The sequence below is a fragment of the Osmerus eperlanus genome, chromosome 2 (genome assembly GCF_963692335.1).
Source record: "Osmerus eperlanus chromosome 2, fOsmEpe2.1, whole genome shotgun sequence".
NCBI lineage: Eukaryota > Metazoa > Chordata > Actinopteri > Osmeriformes > Osmeridae > Osmerus > Osmerus eperlanus.
The window spans coordinates 6,433,146-6,456,589 of record NC_085019.1 but is presented as its reverse complement, the minus strand read 5'-3'; the positions used below and the strand labels follow the sequence as shown (position 1 = coordinate 6,456,589).

Sequence of the window (23,444 nt, the reverse complement as noted above, 5' to 3'; positions counted from 1 at the left end):
CGTTTCCACTGACAAATGGATTGGATCATTTACGCAGGATTTATGGCTATATTTCGATGGGAGAGAGAGAAAGAGAGTGCGTACACCTGCATACATTAGTGTGGGTAGGAGTATGTAACTGCATTGATGTGATTTTGTGTGTGTGTGTACACAGGAAAGGTTTTAAGTATGGTACAGGGGAGAAATTCATAAGCCGGGTATAGGCCACGCAGGCCCACCAAAACGCCCAGCCTGGGGCTGTTGCCGTAGCAACCGCTGTCACAGATCACTGTTTGCCGTGTTTGCTCTTGGGAAATCAGGCCCTGTTTGAAGAGATCCCACTGGCTCTGACCGGATCCTCCTCTTCCGGATCCAGCCAGATTCAGCTGGTCAGCTTGGCAGGCCCTGTGGTTGCATAAGTAGGGGGTTCTATTTAGGCTTACCCTAGCCTCTCAGGCAGGGAGCAGACGTAGAGGAGCACTGTACGTGGCTTCTATTCAGAGTCTTCCTTGCCCCATACACAGCGCTGGGGGTTTAACTTCCACTCTGGTAGTAAAGCGTCTTCCACACGCCATGTAGTGCACAGTAGGACGGGTCTCTACCCTGGCGTGAACTTGCAGAGTGAGGGAGGCTGGGCTTCGCTGGGCTGGGCTGGAACAGGCCTTCCACACCCTGTTATTAGCCTGCTCTGCTCCTTTCTGCAGGTCAACTCTGACCCACTCTCTGTTGTCTGCTTCGTAGTCATCGTGAGCGTGTGTGTGTGTGCATGCGTGCAACTGTGTGTCCGGCATTTGTGTGAACATGTATCCTGATATTTCTTCCCAAAACTGTCGCCTGAAGGCAATACTCTGAAGGGACTAGTTCTCCAGTAATTTGCATCTCTATTCAGATGGATGTATGCATACATTGTGTGTGTGCTGTGCGCGCGTGTGTACATGTTTTGATCAGAGCTCGAGCAGTCCCCAGCTGATAAAAACATCAACATGTTTTTGATGGCGACGGGGGATAGTTTCCCATTGTGGCGACGCGGTCCACACCCGCAATCTCTCCTGCCAGCCCTCCCAGAGGAACACCGCGACTATTTTAGTTTCCTCGAACCAGTAAAACAAGGTTAGGAGTCCCCGCCCTAAAGTTCAGTCTGCGCGGTGACCTACAGGGGAACAATGTGCGAGGCAGAGCCGCAGCTTGCGGCACCGTTTCCTCCTCCTCTCACCGCTTGGGAATGAGACAGACGGAGAGGGGGATCGAGAGAGAATGTTACCATGTGGCCGCGCTGCCTGCTCCTCGTCCCACCTCCCCGAATCTGCCGTGTCAGCTCCGAAATGTCAGGGCTCTCTCTCCATCATAATGGCTGATGCCGTTCTATTCATTTTGCCAGTTGGCTTCAGGTCATATTGCTGCGATATATATATAGATATATATATTCATGGAACTGCATTGAGGTTTGTCAATGACATTGATCCAGTGTGTTTGTGTGTCTTGCTGCTTTTTTTCAGCTTGTAAAAGCCACGGGGGTTCAGTTTGACACCGACCGCAAATGGGCCCACCTACACATGCGAGACAGCTGCTCTCCATCCAGTGTTTCGTCCTGTCTCTCTCCCCTCTCCATCTTACACAAGCATAACTATTATGCTTCAAGCGCCGAGTGTAATTGCCCTAAGAAATGATGGTCTGCGATGGTTGTTTTCATTATCTGCACATCATCCCAAATTCCCCAGCTTGATTTTGTTCCGCTTTTGTTACCCTCACGTCATCATATGAGAGATGCTTATTTCTGTTTATATTATATTCTGTTTCTCTGTGTGTGTGTGTGTGTGTGTGTGTGTGTGTGTGTGTGTGTGTGTGTGTGTGTGTGTGTGTGTATTCACATGCTCTTATTTGAGCTCTTTTGTGTAAGTGTGTGTGTGCCATTTTATAATTTCTGTGTGTATGCGTTTTCATCCCCTCTGCCTGTAGTTCCTCCAGCCCCACTCCCACACACTCCCTCCCACGCATCCTCCTCGGGTTGGGCTAATCATCCCCTGTCAGTCTCCCACCCACACACACACACATATACATATATGCACGCACACACACATAGACGCCTCGTGCTCCCTCCCCCACCTCTCTCTCGCTCCTCTCTCGTTCTCTCTCTCCTCTTACATTTCTCTTCCTCTCATACTCTTAAGCGTTCTGTTTGGAACAATTCACATCGGGAGCTTCTTACGACATCTATAACATTTCCAGCTCAGACACATCCACACCATGGTCATGAAAGAGGCTTGTGACATGCTATGTTTCCAAAACAATTAATGCTCCTTAGCTGTGGAGATAGAAAGATGACAAAAGTGTCTGACTTTGAATATAAAATATGTGAATTATTTTGCCTTTGAATATGTGATATCTGAATTATTTGTATGTTGAATAAAAAAAAACAGCAATGTTTTGCTGACAAAGGAGGATAGAGTCCAATGAGATAAGTGCTCATGAAGCTCCAACAAATATGTACTTAACTAAATAGGTAGTTGTGTGCACTGGTATTAAACTTACTTACGCCATAAACATTTCAGCACCAGATTACTGTAACAATAATATTTTGGCATTTTGAAAGAAAGGGAAGCTAGCTGTTGCAACGTAGGTCTTTTGAAGTTGGCTGAGGAGAAGCCACAGGTTTTATAAGCTCCACAAGCACTTACCTCATTGGGCTCCATCCTCCAATTGTGTCCAACGATCAACTCTTCGTTTTGTTCTGAGGCAGAGTTTGGCCTTTCTGAAATCGTCCACTTTTCCCTGGGAAAGTCCAAATTTCAGATATTACATATTCAATAGCAACATAATCAACATATTTCATATTCAGATACGTTTGTCAGATTTTCTAGATCCATACTTAGCCTGTAGTAAGTGCATGGTTATTTACGACGGACTCAGTGACATGTTAGTTCAGTCTGCCTCGTATATCATCAGGTGAAGAGTTCAGAGCTGTACTCCACCCCTGCCTCTCGTATATGGTTACTGTTCTACATTCTGGAGACATGAGACACTACGTAAAACTCCCTTTCTCACTCATTTAGTCTCAAACACAAAGAGTGCTGCCTTTTCACAGGGTAAAATTAAGTTATTTCAAGGACCAGGACTCGAGTTCGATGAAGGACTGGCAGTCTATATTTAGACAAAAACGACAAAGGCAGAAATCTTATTTCCTTCTTTTCAACTTTAATTACCTTGCCTGTTTACCTTTTCCCCACAGTCCAAAGTATGAATCAGCGCACCGATATGTGCTGTGGGAGATGGAGTCCATGGTTGTGTACTGTGATGAGGAGAGGGGTGTGGGCCACACATTAGTAACAGCTAATAAGACTCTCAGTAATTACCTCAGAAAAGAGGATCGCGCGGGGGGAAATGAGGCTGATTTGGCATAATTGTCTTTTGGAGGCTAATGGATCTGGGACACGAGCGTTCAATTGCTGTTGGTAAATTGCAGCTGTTCGAGAGGCTAAATGATGTGCGTGTTTCGAGGGAGCGGGTGTGGCGGGGGGGGGGGGGGGATGTGCGTTCACACCGGTGAGCGACATGCGGCGGGCGCGGGCCACGCGCGCAGGGGCTGGAGCGCACGCGCGCCGAGAGGTAGCCATCAACGTCTCCGCTCTGGTCCCCCCCTCTCTCGCTCTCCTCCTCCAGCACCTGGCCCTGTTTAAATGGGAGCAGAGGAGCTCTTTTCTTAGCCCTGCACCACCATCCCAGGGGCGCCTGCCTTCTCCTGCTCTATTTCGGAGGGCCGCAATGCATGATGGGAGACCATTGGCCCACACACTCACTCACGCTGTCCTTCATTTGTTCTCAAACTCGCACAGCGCCATGCCGTCGGTGAGCGTGGATTTGGTAAGGGCTCGCGCGCGCTTTGAAATGTTGATACTGCTCACTCCTTAGTGTCATCGTGTGGAAGCTGAGGTCGATGTAAACGGCGAACAACCCTGTCATGAAGACTGGCGTTTTCCTGCTGGTTCTTATGTACCTTGACTTGATATCAAAATCCAACAGCACTTTACAGCCCGTTAAATGTTGCTGATAAGACTGATAAAGTGCTTATTACGGGTTGGTCGACTGTTACGACGGCAAATTCCAACCTCCGAGGGCTAAGGAGCATGGAGAGGCAGCTGCTGAAATTAGAGGCTGCCAAACTTCAATTGTGTTGAGATTGAAGCGTTTGACCTTAGAAATGAGAGGACTTGCCTTTTTCCATAAACCATCTCGTCATGATACGATTTCATGATTATCTTTCTGTTATCTTTCCACGGGAGTGTGCAAGAGATGACGAGAGAGAAAGTGTTTTGTGTGTGCAGTACTTTGAGTCAACATTCTCTTTCTACTTTGACATTACATGTTGCTCCATGCTGAGACTTTCATTCCTAAGCAGGTAGCTACATGACTCATCTGTTTGCAATGGCCTCCCAGCCTCTCAGCCTATTACAACTACTACTGTGCTTCACACTCCTCACAGCCTGCAATCCACTCTGGGTGATACATTCCCAGAGACAGAGGAGACATTGTTTCAGTGGTTCATCATCTCCCTCTTCTCTTGTTTTCATCTCTTCCTTTTATACGTTTTTTCTGCGAAAGGACTTTTCCTTCTTTTTTTTTTGTTGCTTTCCCTATTTGCCTCCCCGTTTCTCCCCCCATTCTGACTGGTGCTAATGGCTGTTTCTCAATTATGTAACACTGTAGCCACTTGGCACTTCACACATCCTCTCTCAGAAGACTGGGTGGGTGTCGGGGCGGGGGCGGGGTGGGGGGGGGGTGGGGGGGGGTGAGAAATCTGCCAGGAGAACCCCAAGTTATCACTACTCCACATTACTTTAGAGTGCCTACCCTCCCAGTCGGCTTAATTGGAGTGCACAGGAGTGCACACGCAAGCATTGTCTGCCACAATCTCTCTGTCTCGTTCTAGAATTTTCTCTCTCTCTCTCTCTCTCTCTCTCTCTCTCTCTCTCTCTCTCTCTCTCTCTCTCTCTCTCTCTCTCTCTCTCTCTCTCTCTCTCTCTTTCTCTCTGTGTTCTTCTTTCTCTTTCTCTACCACGCTCTTTTCGGTCTGGCTGTGCGAAACTGCCTGTAATGAGGTCACTTATGTTGTTCAGAGGGAAGGCATAGAGGCTGAGCTGTCTGCAGGGAGTCCTCAAAATCCCGGTTCCAAACAGGAACACTGACGGAAAGCTCGTCGTCATAGGTATGCCCTCAAGACCCCTCAAGTTCTCCCTGTCCCTGACCCTTGACCTAGAGAGATGTCCTCTATGTGCCCTTGCCTGGCTCATTTGGGGCCCCAGGATTGGACTACATGGTGATGAGGCTTGTGATGGTGTGATGACAGCAGGGCTGTTTTTTTGGGTCACTAGACTGAGGGAGGCAGTGATGGAACATCTCAGCCCTGTGTGTGTGTGTGTGTGTGCCTGTGTGGGTGTGTCTTGTGTGTAGAGAAGGCCTTCACATTCACCTTCGCCAGTTTTAGCAGTATGTCACACATTGTTGCGTCCACTAAAACTTCCCCCCCAAAAAATGAACTCCCTACTTAAAAGAAGCACTATTGAAGTCACTGAGACGTTAACAGCGAGGTGGTACAGACAGATGAGGTTTTAGAGTAGAAATATAAATATGAATGGAGCCCAGAAAACCCTAAGGCAGGCTTGAACTGCCTCGGCTGAAAGATTTACTGTCGGGATTGTTCCTTTTTGAGATTCAAAGGAACACGAGTGCACAACACGCGCAGACGTGGGCACGCACACACGCTCTTACAGTACACACACGGGGAAACCAAGCTATTACTTGCCTCTCACATATCATGTACGGCCCCATTATCAGGTCTTGTGTGTGTTTTTCCCCCGGCGGTGGCTTCCCTCTGAGCGGTGTACTCTGCTGGGCAGAGGGAGCTGCGGAGGTCTCCAGGCAGGTGGAGGGGAACGGCATCTTGGAGAAGAACTTCCCAGTGTTCCTTGTGCTTCACATTGCAAATCTCAATGCTTTGCAGATTCTCCCATAGCAACGACCCCAGCATTGTCCTGCTCCCATGACAACCCTTTTTAGTGAATCCGGTTTGACCTTCATCAGATGATTCATGGTATCTGCCTTACTCCCTCCTTTCTTCTTATTCGCTCTCTTTCTCTTTTTCTGTCTCTGTCTCTGTCTCTGTCTCTCTCTCTCTCTCTCTCTCTCTCTCTCTCTCTCTCTCTCTCTCTGTCTCTGTCTCTCTCTCTCTCTCTCTCTCTCTCTCTCTCTCTCTCTCTCTCTCTCTCTCTCTCTCTCTCTCTCTCTCTGTCTCTCTGTCTCTGTCTCTGTCTCTGTCTCTGTCTCTCTCTCTGTCTCTCTCTCTCTGTCTCTCTGTCTCTCTGTCTCTCTGTCTCTCTGTCTCTCTGTCTCTCTGTCTCTCTGTCTCTGTCTCTGTCTCTGTCTCTCTGTCTCTGTCTCTCTCTCTGTCTCTGTCTCTTATTCAGTTTATGGTCAGTGCCCAGTTGATATGCCTCCTTTTGGTCCAACTTTTTCGAGTTTGGCAACTGCCTGTTGATAGCACTGTGTTAGCTGACTGTAAATTCAAAGCTAATTACCTAGCTACCTACATGAAGGTACAATATCACGATTTCATAATTGACAGTATAATAACCATGACAGCCCTTTAAAGGAGGTGCTAAGTAGCTATACGCTGTTAGTCCCGGTTGCCATGGTAAAACAGTTCCATGGTTTTCAGAGACGTTTTGGCCCAAAATCTTCAGGTGGATTTTGCTATATTAAATTTGCAACACCTCGAGACATTTCCATGGCAAAAACAAATAAGCACGGAATATTGTTCGTTCAAACACATGGGGACAACAATATCTCGGTGTTCATACTTCCTGTGACATCATCCTGTGCTCGCCAGTGGGTTCCCATCTGTCCTTCTCTGAGTGGTTGTATTCCTGGGCTCCCAGGCGTGCGCTTGCTTGTTCAACAGGTGTGGGCCAACCTGAGCTCCCTCTCACACAGAACCCTATTGTTCTCCACCGAGCACATAGGTGTGGTGAGAGAAAGGAGGGGACATATTGATACTGCAGTGAATTCTTTTGACGTCATGTTTAGTGTGGCGTGTGTGTGTGTTCGTTTTCTTTCCAGTCACATTGGATTAAGCTGGTATGCGGACGTCCTCGCCAGCCGGCCAGGCAGGTTTTGAGCGTTGTCTCTCAGGTTACTGCCTGCCTCTGATCCGTTTCTGAACGACATTGCACAACGAGGTTTCTATGTAAGATCTAACCGTGATTCCATCTGTCTGTTATGCTCTCCTCCCTTTCTAGTGTAGCAGTCTAATATGTGTTTTGGTTGGGCCTTTTTATATCAAAGTTGTCATGGTAACAATGGGCCTCTCCAATGCCACATGAAGAGATTCTTTTTTTGCGCCGTCTCTCTCACTGTGATATCTGTAAAGACGGGATTTCCTCTCTTCCGAGTCATTCATTCGCGGGACTCTATGGAACCTTTTCATTCATTGTACCATTACTTGTTACTTTGTTTTAGTAGGTATGTTAGTACTGTCTCATATCTATGCCTAAGGGGAACCTCAATGTTTCCCCCCCGAGATAATAAGATGGGAGTGTGTGTGTGTGTGTGCGCATGCATACATGGGACTCTTATGACTGCTCATTTGTTAATTGACCGAGCCACTAAGACCAGCGAACAGACTGCTGGTCTATCTAAGCCCGAGGAGCTGTGATCAGGGATGAGGATCTGTAATCAGCTTAGCAGGCCTGCTGGGAGCTGACAGGATGTTTTGGCCTGCTGTTGTGCTGTTCTATGACACATGATCAGTGTGTAAGACAGGGAGGAGAATATCTCACTGCGCCCGCGGATACGGTCACCATTCAGTGCAGGGGTGGATCCTTGTGTCTCTGGGCTGTGACACAGGGTTCTTAATGAGACAGGGAAAGAGGAAACCGTTTAATGCGTTTCTCTCCTTCACACCCGCAGCGCAAGACAGAAAAAGTCTCTGATTGCTACTTGACTAAAGCCCATTCCCTTGACAAGACTGTACACTCACAACACCTGTTGCTCACAATGCCTCATGCATCTTCACTGTTCATGGGGTTTCACGCTGGCACCCCCCATTTGATTTGTCACCTAATTGAGGATCTGCTGAATACTACACAGACCTCGACTGAGATGCCAAACTTTTACAGATCAAGCGATTATTACGATGCTGTCTGAAGTGTTGTCTGTTTAGATGCAGTTGGTGCGTATCGTGTGTGACGTCGTGGATGAAATCCCAGCCTGCTTTGCTGCTCTGTCTTGCTTTCTTTGTCTTTCATTCTTTTGGGGCGGCTGAAGTCTTCAGTGTGTACAGCCAAATTGTTGCGCTCACTTCAGTGTTGTCTGTGTGTAACAGTTTGTACTGTACTGTGATGTCTGATCAGATGGGTCAGTCCAAAGCCTTTTATTGAGAACTCACACTTTTTAAAGATGGACCTTAAATGCTTTGTTGAAGCAACTCTGGGAGCGGGGGGTGATTTATGAAATTATGTTCAAAAGATTGACTCAAATACTGTATATTTGTGATATTCTCTTACAAAGATTCCTCTCATTCACACACTAATTACAATGTACACAAATAATGTTCCTGTAAAGGGTCTTTAGTAGATTAGCAGCCTATTATTTATCATTACATTGTTGATAAATCCCTATCCCCTTTGCTGTCTTAAAAGCAATGAGTTGCCAACAAACAGTTGAATACTATATGTAAAACTTTACGAACAGGCTTTGGACTAGAGAAATCTACCTGTGTGTGTCTGTCTCGTTCAGGTCTCTCTCTCTCTCTCTCTCTCTCTCTCTCTCTCTCTCTCTCTCTCTCTCTCTCTCTCTCTCTCTCTCTCTCTCTCTCTCTCTCTCTCTCTCTCTCTCTCTCTCTTCTCTTTCTCTTTCTCTTTCTCTTTCTGTATGTCCTGTGCTCAATTTAGATCTTCTGTTCCTTTTCTTTACAATGCACTGCATATTCAGAAGAGGCAGCATGTAGGTATATTTAACCCCCCCCCACAAAAACCCTTTCCACTGGCTGCATGACTCTTCCCCTCCTCTTTGTCGTTCTCTCCTTTTGTTTAGGAGATTTGCAATTTATCTTGTTCCATTTACCATATTGCCAATAAGAATCCAGGAAGGCAATATGTTTGATCTAAACCAGTGGCTAAATAAGCTTCAGTAATTTGAACTTTATAGATAAGCACTATGCTTGGAATATGATTTTATTGTATACTGTTGCATACAGTTGTATACTGTATGTAGCTAATGGCTTTTAAGATTCTTTTTTCTCAGTTTGCATTGATTCCTATCTCTACGTTTTCATGTCTGTTTCTTGTTGTGACTCAACCACTTGCATCATTGCCTCTACCACCCTGGGTAGCAGTCTCCTGTCATCTGTGTTCTGTCTGTCTGTGTCTCTCCGTTTGTCTATGTGTCTCTCCGTGTCTGCCTGTCTGAGGTTGCCGCATGAGCTCTGCACGCCGGGGTCTCTCTTTGCTTCCCTCCCCCCCCCCCTCCCCCCTCTCTTACAGTCTCTCCCCAATAGTCTCGTGTGTAACCATGAACCCATGTGTCACTTTGCAGGGGACGTGTTATTTCAGATGGCCGAGGTCCATCGGCAGATCCAGGTGCAGTTGGAAGAAAATGGTGAGTATCGGCCTGGCTACTTGAGCGCAGACACGTTCCCAGATATTGGGAAGAGCGCGTCCGAACACTTCCCCCGTTCCCCTTTTAAATCCCGAGCGCCGTGGAACCGCACGGCGCCCGTTCCAGCACACGTCTCTTTCGGCCGTACGAGCTCGCAGACGTGCGATGGGTGTCGGAAGAGGGGCCCACGGTTAACCCTGTCCCCTTCTCTGCTCCTTCAGCTGAAATCCTTCCACAACGAACTGCTCTCCGAGCTGGAGAAGAAAGTGGATCTGGACTCGCGCTACCTGACAGTGAGTACCTGGATGCCGATCGGTTGTTGTACAACTTCTACACACTTCGACGTTTGAGGCTTGTTGTTCCCTGTGCTCCACTCCCGTTTACCCCGAAACACTTTTAGCATTTTATTTTGTATTTTTTGCCACATTCTTTTCATACGATACTTCAATCTAACCGTAAAGAAGCTATGTTTCCTGCAGCCTAGTGAGTGTGTCTCTCAGTGATATCTTTAGAATGAGTGGGCCGCAGGCTCACTGAGGAACAGCAGAGTGGTAGGTAGTAACAGGGATGGGGTGCTGGTAATGTCATCATCAAACACTTGTATTCTAATAAGTAGAGACAATTAGGCTCTCGCTATCTAAAGTACCTGGTCTCACTGAGACAGTGTACAGACAAAAAGACCGACCATGTGATGGATTCTAACTGATTTAATCATTAACTCAGTGAGAACATACAGAAGTTCCCACAGTAGTACACACAGTTCCCAACAGACCAAACACTCGTTTGTTTGTTTTTAATCCCATTTTGTTCTCCGGCTCTCTAGTTCACACAGTGTTTTGGGAACTTGTTGTAACCTTGGATTGAGAAGGTCTAGGACTTCCTGTAGCTCTTTTCCACAAGTCCACCTGCTCTCAGTACTGATATCAGTGATTGTTTGATTTTTATTGAATCCATATACCAGCGGTTTTGTCTACCAGACTTCCTCATCAAGGATATTTCCCACCACTGTACCTTACACAGATCCAAGTGTTCATGCGTGTTAAATGTCCTCCATTCTAGTTAACGTGTTCCCAAATAATGGCGTCAGCTTTGATAACAATTGCGTCGCCTTGTGCTCATGAATTTCTGATGAGGATCGTGAGTCATGTTCGAAGGAGCACAGAGAGACACAAGGCCTTTTTTTTTCTTCCTGGATGGAAATGCATGCTCGTCCCTATGGCGTTCCTCTCTCTTTCCTCCGCTCTCCTTCCTGTCTTTCTCTGGCCGTCTCCTTTTGTTCCAGGGACTCTGTTTCTCTCCCTCGCTCGCTCTCCTCTTCTCCCTCCCTCTCTTTCTAAACCTCCACAGTGCTTCTGTCGTTGGCTGGACGTGTGTACCCTTTGATGTAATGCTAATGAATCCAAAATAGGTTCATGGCGCGCAGCGTAAATGGAATATCGTGGACCGTTTCGACAGATTACTAACTGATAAGCACAGAGATGCCATTCTCATCAGGGTCTGAAGTTCATTCGAGGGCCAGTCCCGTCTTGTAATCGCAATTCATCGCGCTGTTCGGATTGGTCTCCAGAAGTAGCACATGATTGAGAGCCGCGCGGATGAACTCAGACAGAATAATTGATAGGGTCTCAGTCACCTCGGGGACGCTCCTCTGGTAGACAGCGGTGATCTTCAAACTGCGCACACGCACACACACACATTAACACACTCACTCCTCAAGAGCTTAAACCTCACAAGATGAACACGTGAACTTCTCAGTTTACGGTGTTTTCAGGGTCCGGGTGTTTCTTCGGGCCCTACTCTTAGCCTTACCACTTACCTCCACAAAAGTCGTCTTTGTTTTGATCTGCCGATCTTCGTCCGAACCTGTGGGCTCGACCCAGTGATTTCACCGCTCTCTCTCTCTGTCGCCCCTCTCAGGCTGCGCTGAAGAAGTACCAGGTGGAGCACAAGACCAAGGGGGAGAGTCTGGAAAAGTGCCAGGCCGAGCTGAAGAAGCTGCGCCGGAAGAGCCAGGGCAGCAAGAACCCGTCAAGTACGGAGAGAAGGAGATGCAGGTGAGCACGGGGGGCGTGGCGCCCGTCGCGGAAACAAAACGGGAACGCCGACTTCAGATTCAGCGTCTGCTTTGAGATGCGGTTTGAAACTGAGGTTTACCTGAGGGGGGGGTGGGGGGGTGGGGGGTGGGGGGTGGGGTGGGGGGGGTGGGGGGGGGGATTTTGAATGTAGATTAAATGCAGTGAAAAGCACAAATGAATGTATGAATGCAGGTTTGAAACATGAACTCTACAGCCAAGAGTTGTAGTTCACGCATGCACACACACACACTCACACACACACATCCCGTGCTAGCAAACCAATACCCAATCTCCGTGTGTTCACCTCACATGGTTTGAAAGCCATGACTCAGCTATGGTCCACTTAATAGGGTTTGTTGGCTAGCTCTCTGCTATGGGTCACACTGACGTATCAGTGCTCCAGGGGCTGGGCTAAGAGCACCAGAGCAGGTCGTGTTCAGAGCTTGGACAGGCAGGGCTTGCAGGGTAATTACTGAGATAGAGTAAACCATGCCTCGAGGTCCAGCCAGCCAGAACAGGCATGTCTGTCCAGATCAATAGCCAGACCACCACCATGTTCTCTATCCTGCTTCATGCGTCTTGGGCGTTCATGGTTGACCAGGTATGAAACTACTGACAGAGCTTTCTTTGGTCCCTGAACCCTCATTCCCTTCACACCTCCACCCACTTTCTGGTCTGACACGTCGAGATTGAGCTGGTCTTGCTGTTGTAGAGCCAGAGAGATCTGTAGGCTCTATGGGGGTAGGTGAGGTGTGGCTTGTGCTCTGTAGGGAACAGGGTTTTTAGGCAGAGTCCAGTGGACAAAGAGACAGAGAAAGTGAAAAGGAGACAGGGAGGGTGAAGGTGGTAGACATAGAGACAGAGAAAGAGAGAGGGAGAGAAAGATAAAGAGAGAGAGAGAGAAGTAGCCAATGAGACAGACAAGGGGATATGGATAATCTCTCCCCCAGGGCGAGGGTTGGGTAGGGCTGTGAGCTGCATGTTGTAACAGGCTCCAGTATACCAGATCCACTCTGGGTGGAGCTGCGTGTGATCGACCATCTTACATCAGCCTGTATGTCGCTCCACTCTGCTTCCCCATGCATGTAGTCCAACATAACTGAACACAGATCCGACTCGGATGTCTACATTGATCAACCTTTCTCGGTACAGACTGATTCAATACTTTACCAGGATCAGTGTCCAATCATGTCCAACCATGTCTAGACACAGACTGATCCAGCACACCAATATAGCCCTTTACGACTTGCATCATCCGACCGACGGGCCACAGCTGCTCCAGCTCATCTGCTCCTGCAGCCAGCCATAACGTTCCCAACTTCAGTAAGGAAGGAAGAAAAAGCAATCTCGCTTCTCATTTTCATCCGTCTCACTTACCGAGTGCCTCGGCCGTGGGCGAGCCGGGGAAAAGTCAACTTGTTTGTGTTGCAGCCCTGTGGGGAGTAAAACATCAGGCCCGGGAGGTTCTCCGCCTCTCGCCTGTACTTACCTCAGAGGGTACTGCACTGCTGTCAGACAACACAGTACCTGGCAGCTGGACACCGGATGGTGTGTTTTTAAAATGCTTTCCAGCTCTCCGATACCCACACCCTGCCTCCTCTCCGGGCCTCCAATTCCCCCCCCCCCCCCCCCCCCCCCCAAAAAAAAAACGTCAGCGGCCAAGAGAGGGCGAACGCTCCTCGTCTTTGATCGACTGGCGCGTCGAGCCTCGAATGAGACGTTGTCTGATTGCTGTCTGGCCGATGATACAGTTGGAATCTCTTCCCTCGCCGTCCCTGGCGGTGGCTCTTCGCCCCCCCCCTCCCCTCTCCTCTCCTGGCTGTCCTTGTTTCTGCCTACGTCGCCTCGCAGCGTGGGATCTCATCAATGGTTAAGGCCCCCTGTGAAGATGCTAATGAACTCATTATGTAGTTCATCGGAGTGGCCCAGCTGCAGCGGGGGGGGGGGGGGGGGATGTAGTAAAGATAACCTCGCTGCCTGGAAACGACAGCGGAGGCTGGACCGCTCAGCCTTCGACTGGGATTCAGGGAAAAGACCTCAAAGCCCTCTCGGACCTGGCCCCGAATGTAGAACGGGGTGGAGCGATGTGGGGATGTAAAGAAAGGATGGCGATAGCTGTCTGGTTACCGCATTTGGACACGCTCACACAAACAGGCACAGACGTACACACGCAAACACACACACACACACACATCTACAGAGGCGAAATCCACAGCTCCTGTTTGCAGATGAAGATATCATGTAATGTAGCAGTACGCAGGTACAGCACCGCAGTGCCTGGCGGCGTTTAGCGACAATGCCGATAATGAGGGATCAGAAGAGCCGAGCTAAGCGGGTCTGCTGTATGAATCAGGTGACGGCTGCTGAGTTGGCGGGGGATGGAGAGGCAACGTCGAGCAACCGTACAGCCCTTCAAACGCTTAATGGTCCTCCAGTGTTCTATATTCACTGCAGCTGGAGTGCGGTCTCTCCCCAAGTGGCTCCCTGCCGTGTGTCCCAACAGGCGCACCTGGAGGGGAGAACCAAATATGGGCACGGACGTAGACAAGTATCGGTTGAGCCGTTGCGTCGTCTTTATGAAGGGGTCTTCATTCGTTCGCGTTTCGCGCGAAAGCGGAGCAGCCGTCTCCGTGAGGGCTGTTTGAGCTACTGAGGAGGCCAGACCGGCGTCTAAAGGGGGGGGGGGGGGGGGGGGGTTAACACGCTGATAATGACACTTCTGTGGGACTTTTTTTTCTCACCAACGACAGAGAGCGGAACGAAGCGAGCATTAGAATAGAATGGAATAGAGCTGAAGGTGAACACGGATGTCTGAGGGAGGTGTTTTGATTTGCCTGGGCGAAGCCCCTCTTTTGGAGCGGTCGAGAGGTGGCACATCACAGATGGCTGCTCGCTATCTCCCCCCCGCCCTCTGCACGCTGGTCTGGACCCTGATCCGATAGCCAAAACAATGAGTTGCACCACTTACTGTACGAGCACTACCTCACTTGTTCCTTCTCTCTCTCTCTCTCTCTCTCTCTCTCTCTCTCTCTCTCTCTCTCTCTCTCTCTGTGTCTCTCTCTGTCTCTCTCTCTGTCTCTCTCTCTCCGTCTCTGTCTCTCTCTCTGTCTCTCTCTCTGTCTCTGTCTCTCTCCTTGTTCCTTCCTCTCTTTGCAGTTTGCAGAGTGTGACTCATCTCAAAGCAAAGTCTCTGTCTATAACTTTCTTAAGGAAGAGAGAGAGAAAGAGAGAAAGGAGAGAGAGAGAGCGAGAGAGTTTGGAACTTGGCAGCGTCAGCCACATATTCTGCTGCTGCTCACTCATTGAAATTCCTCCCTGGCAAGAGCTTGTTGCGTCTAGGTTCTGGTGCGACTGGCTATGAGGACGTGCGAGAATAAGCGATGTGTTTTGAAGAAGTGAAGTGGCAGAGAGCGAGTACACCAAGGTCATGACGCTCCCCGACTGCGGGGGAATGCACACATCATCCTTTCATCTCCACCTCTCTCCCATGAGCAGACGTGCTGCTCTCAGGATGGGTATTGGTGGAGGTGGATGCCCTCCAACGCTCGGTACACTAATACACAAATCGGTTCATCACAATGGGTTTGTTCACTCCCATATCTCCCGCTCCTAGAATCCCCCTCAGAGTTCCGGGGGATTTGACTCCGCGACCGGCCGTGAGGGATTGTCGCCATCTGGTGGCGTCATGCGGAACAACACTCCCCGTGACTGTTGAGGGCATTGACTTATGACATCGGGTGGCTGGAGGAACACTTCAAAGGCCTCAACCCCCAACTCCTTCAGCTTAATCCTGTCAACATATGACTCTGTCATAATGGTTTCCCGGCACAGCCTGTCATCGGCTCATTCGGATTAAACCCTTGGTTTGTGGCACCCTCTGTCCCCCAGTCTCACTTATGAGCTGCAGCTTCCAGACCCCCCCCCCCCCCCCCCACACACACACACACACACACACACACAAACGCACAAACCACCACCATGTCTCCTGTCATGATCTGAGTACTCATTAGAAGGAGAGGATCGAAGCTACTAGTTACCACAGCTCTGACAGGAGAGAGGGGGTGGATGTAGATGAGAGGAGAGGAAGCCCACAGTGGCAGTACCACTCTAGGAGGCCATAACAGTGGTAATGACAGCAATAACATCAATAACCCGAAGAACTGGGCTGGTTGGCAGTACTTCAGCTCAGACAAATTAGAACGTCTTGAAAAACGGTGCCACTGGGAGATACCAACAGTGTGGGAGCACTTCAGACGTAGTAGAGGGTATCCGGGGCCTTTCTCCTCACCCTGACTACTGAAAAGGGAATATTGGACTCACTGAATTCTCCGGAGTGTTGCGGCCTGTGTAACTGCGCATACCTAACCCCTAGTTCTGTTGCGTTTCCTCCCCAGTTTGTGGAGACCATCAGCAGTAAGCAGAGTGAGCTGGACACCTTCATCGCCGAGGGCTACAAGACCGCCCTGTCCGAGGAGCGTCGCAGGTACTGCTTCCTGGTGGACCGCCAGTGTGCCGTGGCGAAGAACAACAGCGCCTACCATGGCAAGGTAAAGCCGAGCACCCTTTGAAAGAATGAGCGAAGCTGCCGTATGTGTCGGAATATAAGCCACCTTTTTTTGTATAAGCCGCTCCCCACCAGAATTGGAACTTTGTGTTCGTAAATCTGAGCACGTAGGCCGCACTTGATACGGGAACATTGATACCAAGCAATGCACGAGTATAGGCGATCTTACAGCATGCCGTTGTGTAACACACTTCGGTGGAACGGATCATTCAAAACTATGTACGAAAACCAAAGTAAGTAAGTGCGTAATGTATGTTTTCTATTGCCCGGGAATAAACTCAAATTTAAATAGCATTCAAAAGAAAAAAAGTGTTTTTCTACTGTTGTTTTGTTATAAAAACGTGCTATAAGCCACATCGAAATATAAGCCGCACCAACACAAGAACAATGTAAAATCGGGGTATAAACCGCGGCTTTATTTCCCAAAAATACGGTAGTTCAGGCATGGCACTCGGGCAGCGCGCGTCATACCACCCATCGCCGTGTTCTTAGCCCATAGGCTTCGCTCGATAGGCGGCGCTATAAAGTCGCACATATGCACGCACACCCGTCCTCGCTAACTTTTAACCATTTAACTCGATGCTCCCTGCCTCATGTCATGCATGCTGCAGTGAAGGCAGGGAGCGCTTCCCCATGTACATCCATTCCACCAAAGTTAAACCTATTCTCATGTATAGGAATAAATGGTGAAACCAATCACGTGAGTGATTCACTGAACTTGGAGACAGAATTTGAAGGGCCGTTTCCATCCAGGAGGGTAGTTGTCTTAAAGAACCCCACAGATCTCTGTAAATGATCACAAATCATGCTCGTATATGCAGGATAATTGACCGTCGAGAGTCTCTCTATCCCGGTCTATATCCTTGGTAATGGGTCACCGCTACTCATTACTGCTTGTTTTCGTTCTGCGTTTGGGGAGGGAGAGAGAGAGCGTGTGTGTGTGTATGTCTTTTTTTCTATTCATGCAGCCTTGGGTAATGGAGTACACCTTGTTCACTAGTGGCAATAGGCTGAAGAGGTGTGTGTGTGTGTGTGTGCGCGCATGTGTGTACTGCAGCGCCGACTGTTTTCAAGAGCACGGCGTCCAGCAGCCAATCAGCAGGGGGGTGTGTGTGGGAAGAGATCACCTAGGGCACTCTAAAGAGCTCTCGCTGCGAGAGCGGCGTGCGTCTACGTGCGACGCCGTGCACGCGTGTCCTTCCGCTGTCGTGCTCTGGCGCTCGGAAGGGGAGCGGAAGAGCCGCGGGAGAGGGGACAGTGTGTGTCGCCTCGGGGGGGTGGGCGGCTCCGCACAGACACGGCAGTTCGTAGGGGTCAGGGGTCAGGGACATGCAGAGATGTCTCTCTCTATCTCCCCTCGGTGGGACCTGGTAGAGCAAGGGGGGGGGGGAGATCATCGAATAGTTAAGAACACAAACGGAAAGGGAGTCAGGTGGCTGAGCGGTGAGGGAGTCGGGCTAGTAATCTGAAGGTTGCCAGTTCGATTCCCGGCCGTGCCAAATGACGTTGTGTCCTCGGGCAAGGCACTTCACCCTACTTGCCTCGGGGGGAATGTCCCTGTACTTACTGTAAGTCGCTCTGGATAAGAGCGTCTGCTAAATGACTAAATGTAATGTAAAATGGAAAGACCTTAACGGGTGGCCAGTTTGAAGCTTCTTAGATAACTTGGTTGTTGCACGGGATACCGCTGTGTAGGCGTATTATGTGAGAAGTCTCAAGCCAATATAAACACGCATCTTGTTATTTACTGTAGCTTAAACAGGGGTGCTGGGAAACGATGCTGGAGGAAGCTTTGTGAACTGTTGCATAACATTGTGTCCATGCGCGTGTGTGTGCGTGTGTAGGGAAAGGACCTGCTCACCCAGAAGATCCCCGTGTGGCAACAGGCCTGCTCTGACCCCAACAAGCTGCCGGAGCGGGCCATGCTCCTGGCCCAGCAGATGGGCTCTGGGGGGGGCACCCTGGGGGGCTCCAGCCCCCTGCACACCTCCAAGTCCAACCTGGTCATCTCGGACCCCATCCCAGGGGCCCAGCCTCTGCCCGTCCCTCCAGAGCTGGCTGTCTTCATGGCCGGTGGGCTGGGACACCAGGCGGTGAGTGGATGAATCTGTTGGAGGGTCTTTTTCTCTGTAGTGTTGCATGAGTTGGGCTACTGGGATGAATAGAACTCAGTGGTAGAGCATTTGAATGCAGATCCATATAGCCCAGGTTCAAACCACCCCATGTATGACACTTTGCTAAATTGCTACATTCTTGTTAATGAATACACTGCTGGCGAGAGATCTCCCAGCAGCACTGGTTTGAACAAGGTAGCACTTGCTGCCGGCAGGATGTGAGGGTGTTGTTGCTTTGTTTTAGTTTGAGCAGATCTGGGATTAGAAGTAGTGGTGTGTGTGTGTGTGTATGGGGGTGGTGGGGGGGGTGTAGTTGTGTGTGTGTGTGTGTGTGAGAGTTGGGCATCTCCACCTCACTGCCAGGGGGGTGCTAATGAACTCAAGTCTCCTGTCATCTTAGGCACCTTTAGCCTTTTGTGAGCAAGGAAAACAAAAATGCATCTCTATACTGCACTTTTAATGATGCCTTTTACAACACGCTAATTAGAACTCCGAGACAGCGAGACTGAGCTGAACTTTCAGAATGTCAGTTCCATGACTGCTCCGAATCTCCTGCAGTGGCACATTTTGTTTCCCCTTCGTGATTACAGGAAAGTTCATCACAGCATCCCCCCCCCCTTTGACGTCTGATTTATTGAATAGAGTGGGAAAAATAAACATAGTATTGTGGGAAGGTTTGATTTGTTTGGAAGGGGAACACAATGCTCTTTCACAGCATGGGGCAGAGGGAGGAAGCACAGCCGTGTTTGCGCGCGTGTGTGCGTGTCCCGTGTTTGTGTCCCGTGTTTGTGTGTGTGTGTGTGTGTGTGTTAATGAATGTCTCCGTGTTCCAGAGGCTGATGGGCCCGGACGGCATGTCCTTGGTGAACGGAACAACAGGGGTCCACGGGGAGGAGTTCTGGACCGAGGGCGGGGTGTCCCAGGTCAGGCCCTCCTCCCCCCAGCCCCAGGCCCAGCCTCAGCCCCAGCCCCAGAGACAGGTCAGCGAGGTCTACTCCAACACCCTGCCTGTCCGCAGGCCCGCCCCGGCCAAAAACAAGACGTCCGTGGGTAAGAGGTCCACACGCCGTCCCGTCGAGACTGTTCAGCGCTTTTGTGGTATGAACAGGAATAGGAATATACACAGAAGAGGATAGGACTGAGTGACCGCCCCCTCCCCCCCACCCCCCTCCTCCCTGCTCTGTGCCCCAGGAGAGACCCGGACCCTGCCCAGGTCCAGCTCCATGGCGGCCGGCCTGGAGAAGAACGGGCGCGCCCGCGTCCAGGCCATCTTCTCGCACGCCGCCGGCGACAACGGCACCCTCCTCAGCTTCTCCGAGGGCGACATCATCACCCTGCTCGTCCCCGAGGCCCGCGACGGCTGGCACTACGGGGAGAACGAGAAGAACAAGATGTGAGCACCTGCTCTGGAACGCCCGCACCATACACACACACACACACACACACACACATATATACATAAATATACAGAAAGAGATATCGGATTTCCCATTTAGACGCACACCGTCTAGCAGACACGGTGTAGCCGTGCCCCGCATGCATCGCAGGCGGGCTGACTTCTCACGTCTTTCCTCAGGCGAGGTTGGTTCCCCTTCTCCTACACGCGCGTGCTGCCTGAGAGCGACAACGAGAAGCTCCGAGTGAAGTAAGCGCCACGCTGCAAACGTGCCCGTGTGTCGGCGCATGACGTATGCGCATGTGCCTGTCTTTGTGTGTCTCGGTGTACACTGCGTGCTTGAACTGACCAGTCCATCTGTCCCCCCCCCCCCCCCCTTCCTCAGTCTCCACCACGGGAAGAGCAGCAGCACCGGGAACCTGCTGGAGAGCGACATGACCCTGCCCATGCCTGACTACGGCCTGACCGCCCGCCTGCTGGCACAGAGCCTGGCGCAGAGCCGCCCCCGGCCCTACAGCATGGCAGGCTTCACCACACAGGTAGGGCACCATGTCCGCTAGGGGTGTGTGGGATGAAACCTCTAGTCCAGTTGTCTTGAAGCTGGAACCTACTCCATACTGGTCAATGTCCTGAACACATCTTCAGACAGACACACTTTGTTTTGTTTTTTTTACATTTTACGGATTCGTTTGTAGTGTTTGGTGTCTTGTGTTTTAGGGATGTGCTGGGTAAGTTATTTTAGCTTGGCTCATTGTCATGACAACACAGTGTGTGATGAGTAATGCTGCAGTGGCTTGACCCAAAAATATTTGCGGTTATCTGGTGCCACCTGCTGGAAATATAAGATGAAATCACTTCCCCACTTCAGAACAGGGTGTCTAATGTGAGTAATACTTCAACTACAGTAAAAGAAAATATGTATTTCTCTCCTTACCATTTTAGCCTCCCATTGAGGACTATGACAGTCGCTTCGCTACAAGGTAAGACCTTTTATATAAACCTCCCTCCTGAACGGTGACCTGGTTTAGCTTGCCTCCGTCCAAGAAAGTAGCTGTATATACAGTAAAACTACATGTCAGCATCTAGAATTCTTACTAAACCACACTGCAGGCATCACTGTACCACATAATACTGACTAGCCCAGTGTCTAATCACCTGACGAATGCTAGCATTTCCTCTCCACTGGGGTGAGGTTCATGACTGTTTGAATGGGGGAAGTGAGTGAGAGGCATGTCTGTAGAGATGAGAGAGAGAATACTGAAGATCCTGAGGAAGGCTCCTCCCATAGCAATAAAGAAGCACACAAACCTTGAGACATTAGGTTTATTATACGGGCAAAAATAGTTCAGGTTAATTGGATTGAAAATCAAGCCTACTAAAGTTTTGTGTTTCTCCAAGTGTCTGTTTTTTTCTTTTTCCCGCCCTTGCTTGCTATTCGTTCAGCTTTTCTAAAGGGTATTAATCTATCAACGCAATTTCAACCCCCTCCAGACAGTTTTAGTGTCTGGTCTAGTTTATTGTTGGGTTTTACATGTAGATTGTCCAGAAAACAACTGGATCAGAAATACTACAGATTAATAGGACGACTGTGTGTGTGTGTGAGTGAGTTGTGAGTTTGTTGTTTTTTCTCTGTGTGTACAGTATGTGTGCAAACAAAGCTCAGTGGATGTTGTGATAGTGGAGAGTGGCGTCAGTATTACCTCATGTTGGCATCACTGCTTGCGAGCCTGAAGCGCTGAGCTCTGGTGCCAAGTTGTTCCACATACTTTTTTGTCAGCTGCTTAATGTCAGGTTCTGGGTCAGTATTTTTAGCTTAAGTTGCTCCAGGGTGTACTCAACCCGGAGGCTTTACTAATCTTACACTGGACCCCTGTTGCCAAGGAGATGACTTTGATTACCTCATCAAAAGTGGCCTCTGAATGTCTTTGGCCTTCGCCGTAAACACAATTCCATATTCAAACGCCAATCAATCCTTCAAAGTAAGTCCAGATTGAACTATTTGTTCTCGGCCATATTTGTATGGTGCTGTCACCACTAATAAACCCTGTTGTGAGAGGTTTGATGAGGTAGCTGGAGGTGGCATCTCCTTGGCCGTGCGGCCAGTGTGTTTGGTGTGGTAGATGTAGGTGGGTTTGGGGGACGTCATGGTGTATGACGGCACCCCTCTCCTCCTGCACTCTGCCCAAACTCATCAGAGCCCTCTAGTGGCTGTCTTGTGTCTCTCCATTTCTCTCTGAGTGTGTCCGACCTGGCATGCTTCCTTCTCTCTTTGTTCCACAGTTCCGATGGCAAATTGATTTCGACTGTGTGAGAACAGACAGACAGACAGACACAGACAGCTCCGGATAGCACAGGCGCCCCCCGCCCCCCCCCCCCCCCCTTCCCCCTCCACTTTCCTTCCTGTCCTCTCTTTTCCTCCCCCCTGCCTCCACACACCCTCCTTCTCCAATGGAAGAAGCCAGTCTCATCCCTCCTTTCTGTCCTCTCTTCCTCCCCGGGTCCCTCCCTCCTTCCTGGTGGTGGCTGTGGCGACAGTAGCGGTTGGTGGGTGGAGGATAGCACTGAGGGGGAGAGCCTGCGGCCCGGGGTCGAGGCCGGTGCCGGGGCTCCTCTGGCCGGCCTGCACCATTTTGGACTCTGAATTCTCGATCTTATCATGTCCTGGAATAATGGACCGCTCTCAAGAGACTGCCTTTGCCACTGCTTGTCCTCTCATGCATGTACATGGTTGTGTCATTTTGTTGATCTGGAAGACATTTTCATGTACTGTACAACTGCCAAAAAGCTACTGTCATTGTACTGAAGCCACTGGCTAAATTGCCTTTTTTTTTTACTCCCCTTGTGGACTAGCCTCTAGAGGCCGCACTTGTAAGATTGGTTTACAGTGAGGCCGTGCAGGTGTTTTGTTTTTTGAGAGATTCTGTCCTCGCGCTGTGCTCCCTTTGTGTCAGTGCTGTTGGTTTCCTGTCCAGAGGGGGTGCCCTCTCCGCCTTACTTTAGAATTGCTACTTTTTTCTATGGTATCTGTAGTTCATGTGCCACTGAAATGAAATCTACATGAAACTGAGGTGGTGAAATAGATTTATTAGCATTTTCAAACTTCCACTCCCACCACAGTAAATACATTTTCCATGAACAAATAAAGACAATAAAAAAATTATAGTAAACAGTACCACAGAACTACAAAGCCTACCTTCCAGTGCATTTAATAACCTTCTTCCAGCCAGTCACATTATATTTATATTCTACTCTACTGAGACTGGTAGACCTCAGTTATGATTGTCCCTTAGTTCCATACCATTTGCCATTTTCTGTCAATTAGAGACCCCTGATATATCTAGCTGAATAACAGAGAACTGAAACTTTTCTGGAGCCTTCTATGTTTATATGATCGTGTGCCCTGAGTGACTATGTTGTTTTTGGTCTTTTATTTGAGAAATACGTTACTGTCCTTGTAAAAAGAAAAAAAGAAAAAGAAAGTAAAAAAAAAAAAAAGAAAATAAACATTTACAGAAAAGAGAAAAATAGAATCATGAAAAAGTGTTTATCTTATGCATGCCATGGAGGGATATCAGAAATGTGATACTGACCTTTGACATTGAATGTATGGTGGCTTTTTACAAAAGTATTCTAAATAAAACATATATCTATATATTAATAAACAGTTT

General features: G+C 49.3%; 1 protein-coding gene across 1 annotated transcript in view; it reads left to right on the top strand.

Moving 5' to 3' along the window:
- LOC134009693 (brain-specific angiogenesis inhibitor 1-associated protein 2-like) overlaps positions 1 to 23,438 on the top strand; it is a 38,570-nt gene extending 15,132 nt beyond the window's left edge. Inside the window, 12 exon segments of the mRNA XM_062449292.1 lie at positions 9,565 to 9,623; positions 9,846 to 9,920; positions 11,545 to 11,653; positions 11,656 to 11,681; positions 16,097 to 16,249; positions 18,111 to 18,359; positions 19,214 to 19,430; positions 19,572 to 19,773; positions 19,957 to 20,025; positions 20,162 to 20,315; positions 20,719 to 20,756; positions 22,312 to 23,438. Coding sequence (XP_062305276.1) covers positions 9,565 to 9,623; positions 9,846 to 9,920; positions 11,545 to 11,653; positions 11,656 to 11,681; positions 16,097 to 16,249; positions 18,111 to 18,359; positions 19,214 to 19,430; positions 19,572 to 19,773; positions 19,957 to 20,025; positions 20,162 to 20,315; positions 20,719 to 20,756; positions 22,312 to 22,417 — 1,457 coding nt within the window. The 3' untranslated portion in view covers positions 22,418 to 23,438.
- Positions 23,439 to 23,444: the final 6 nt, after the last annotated feature.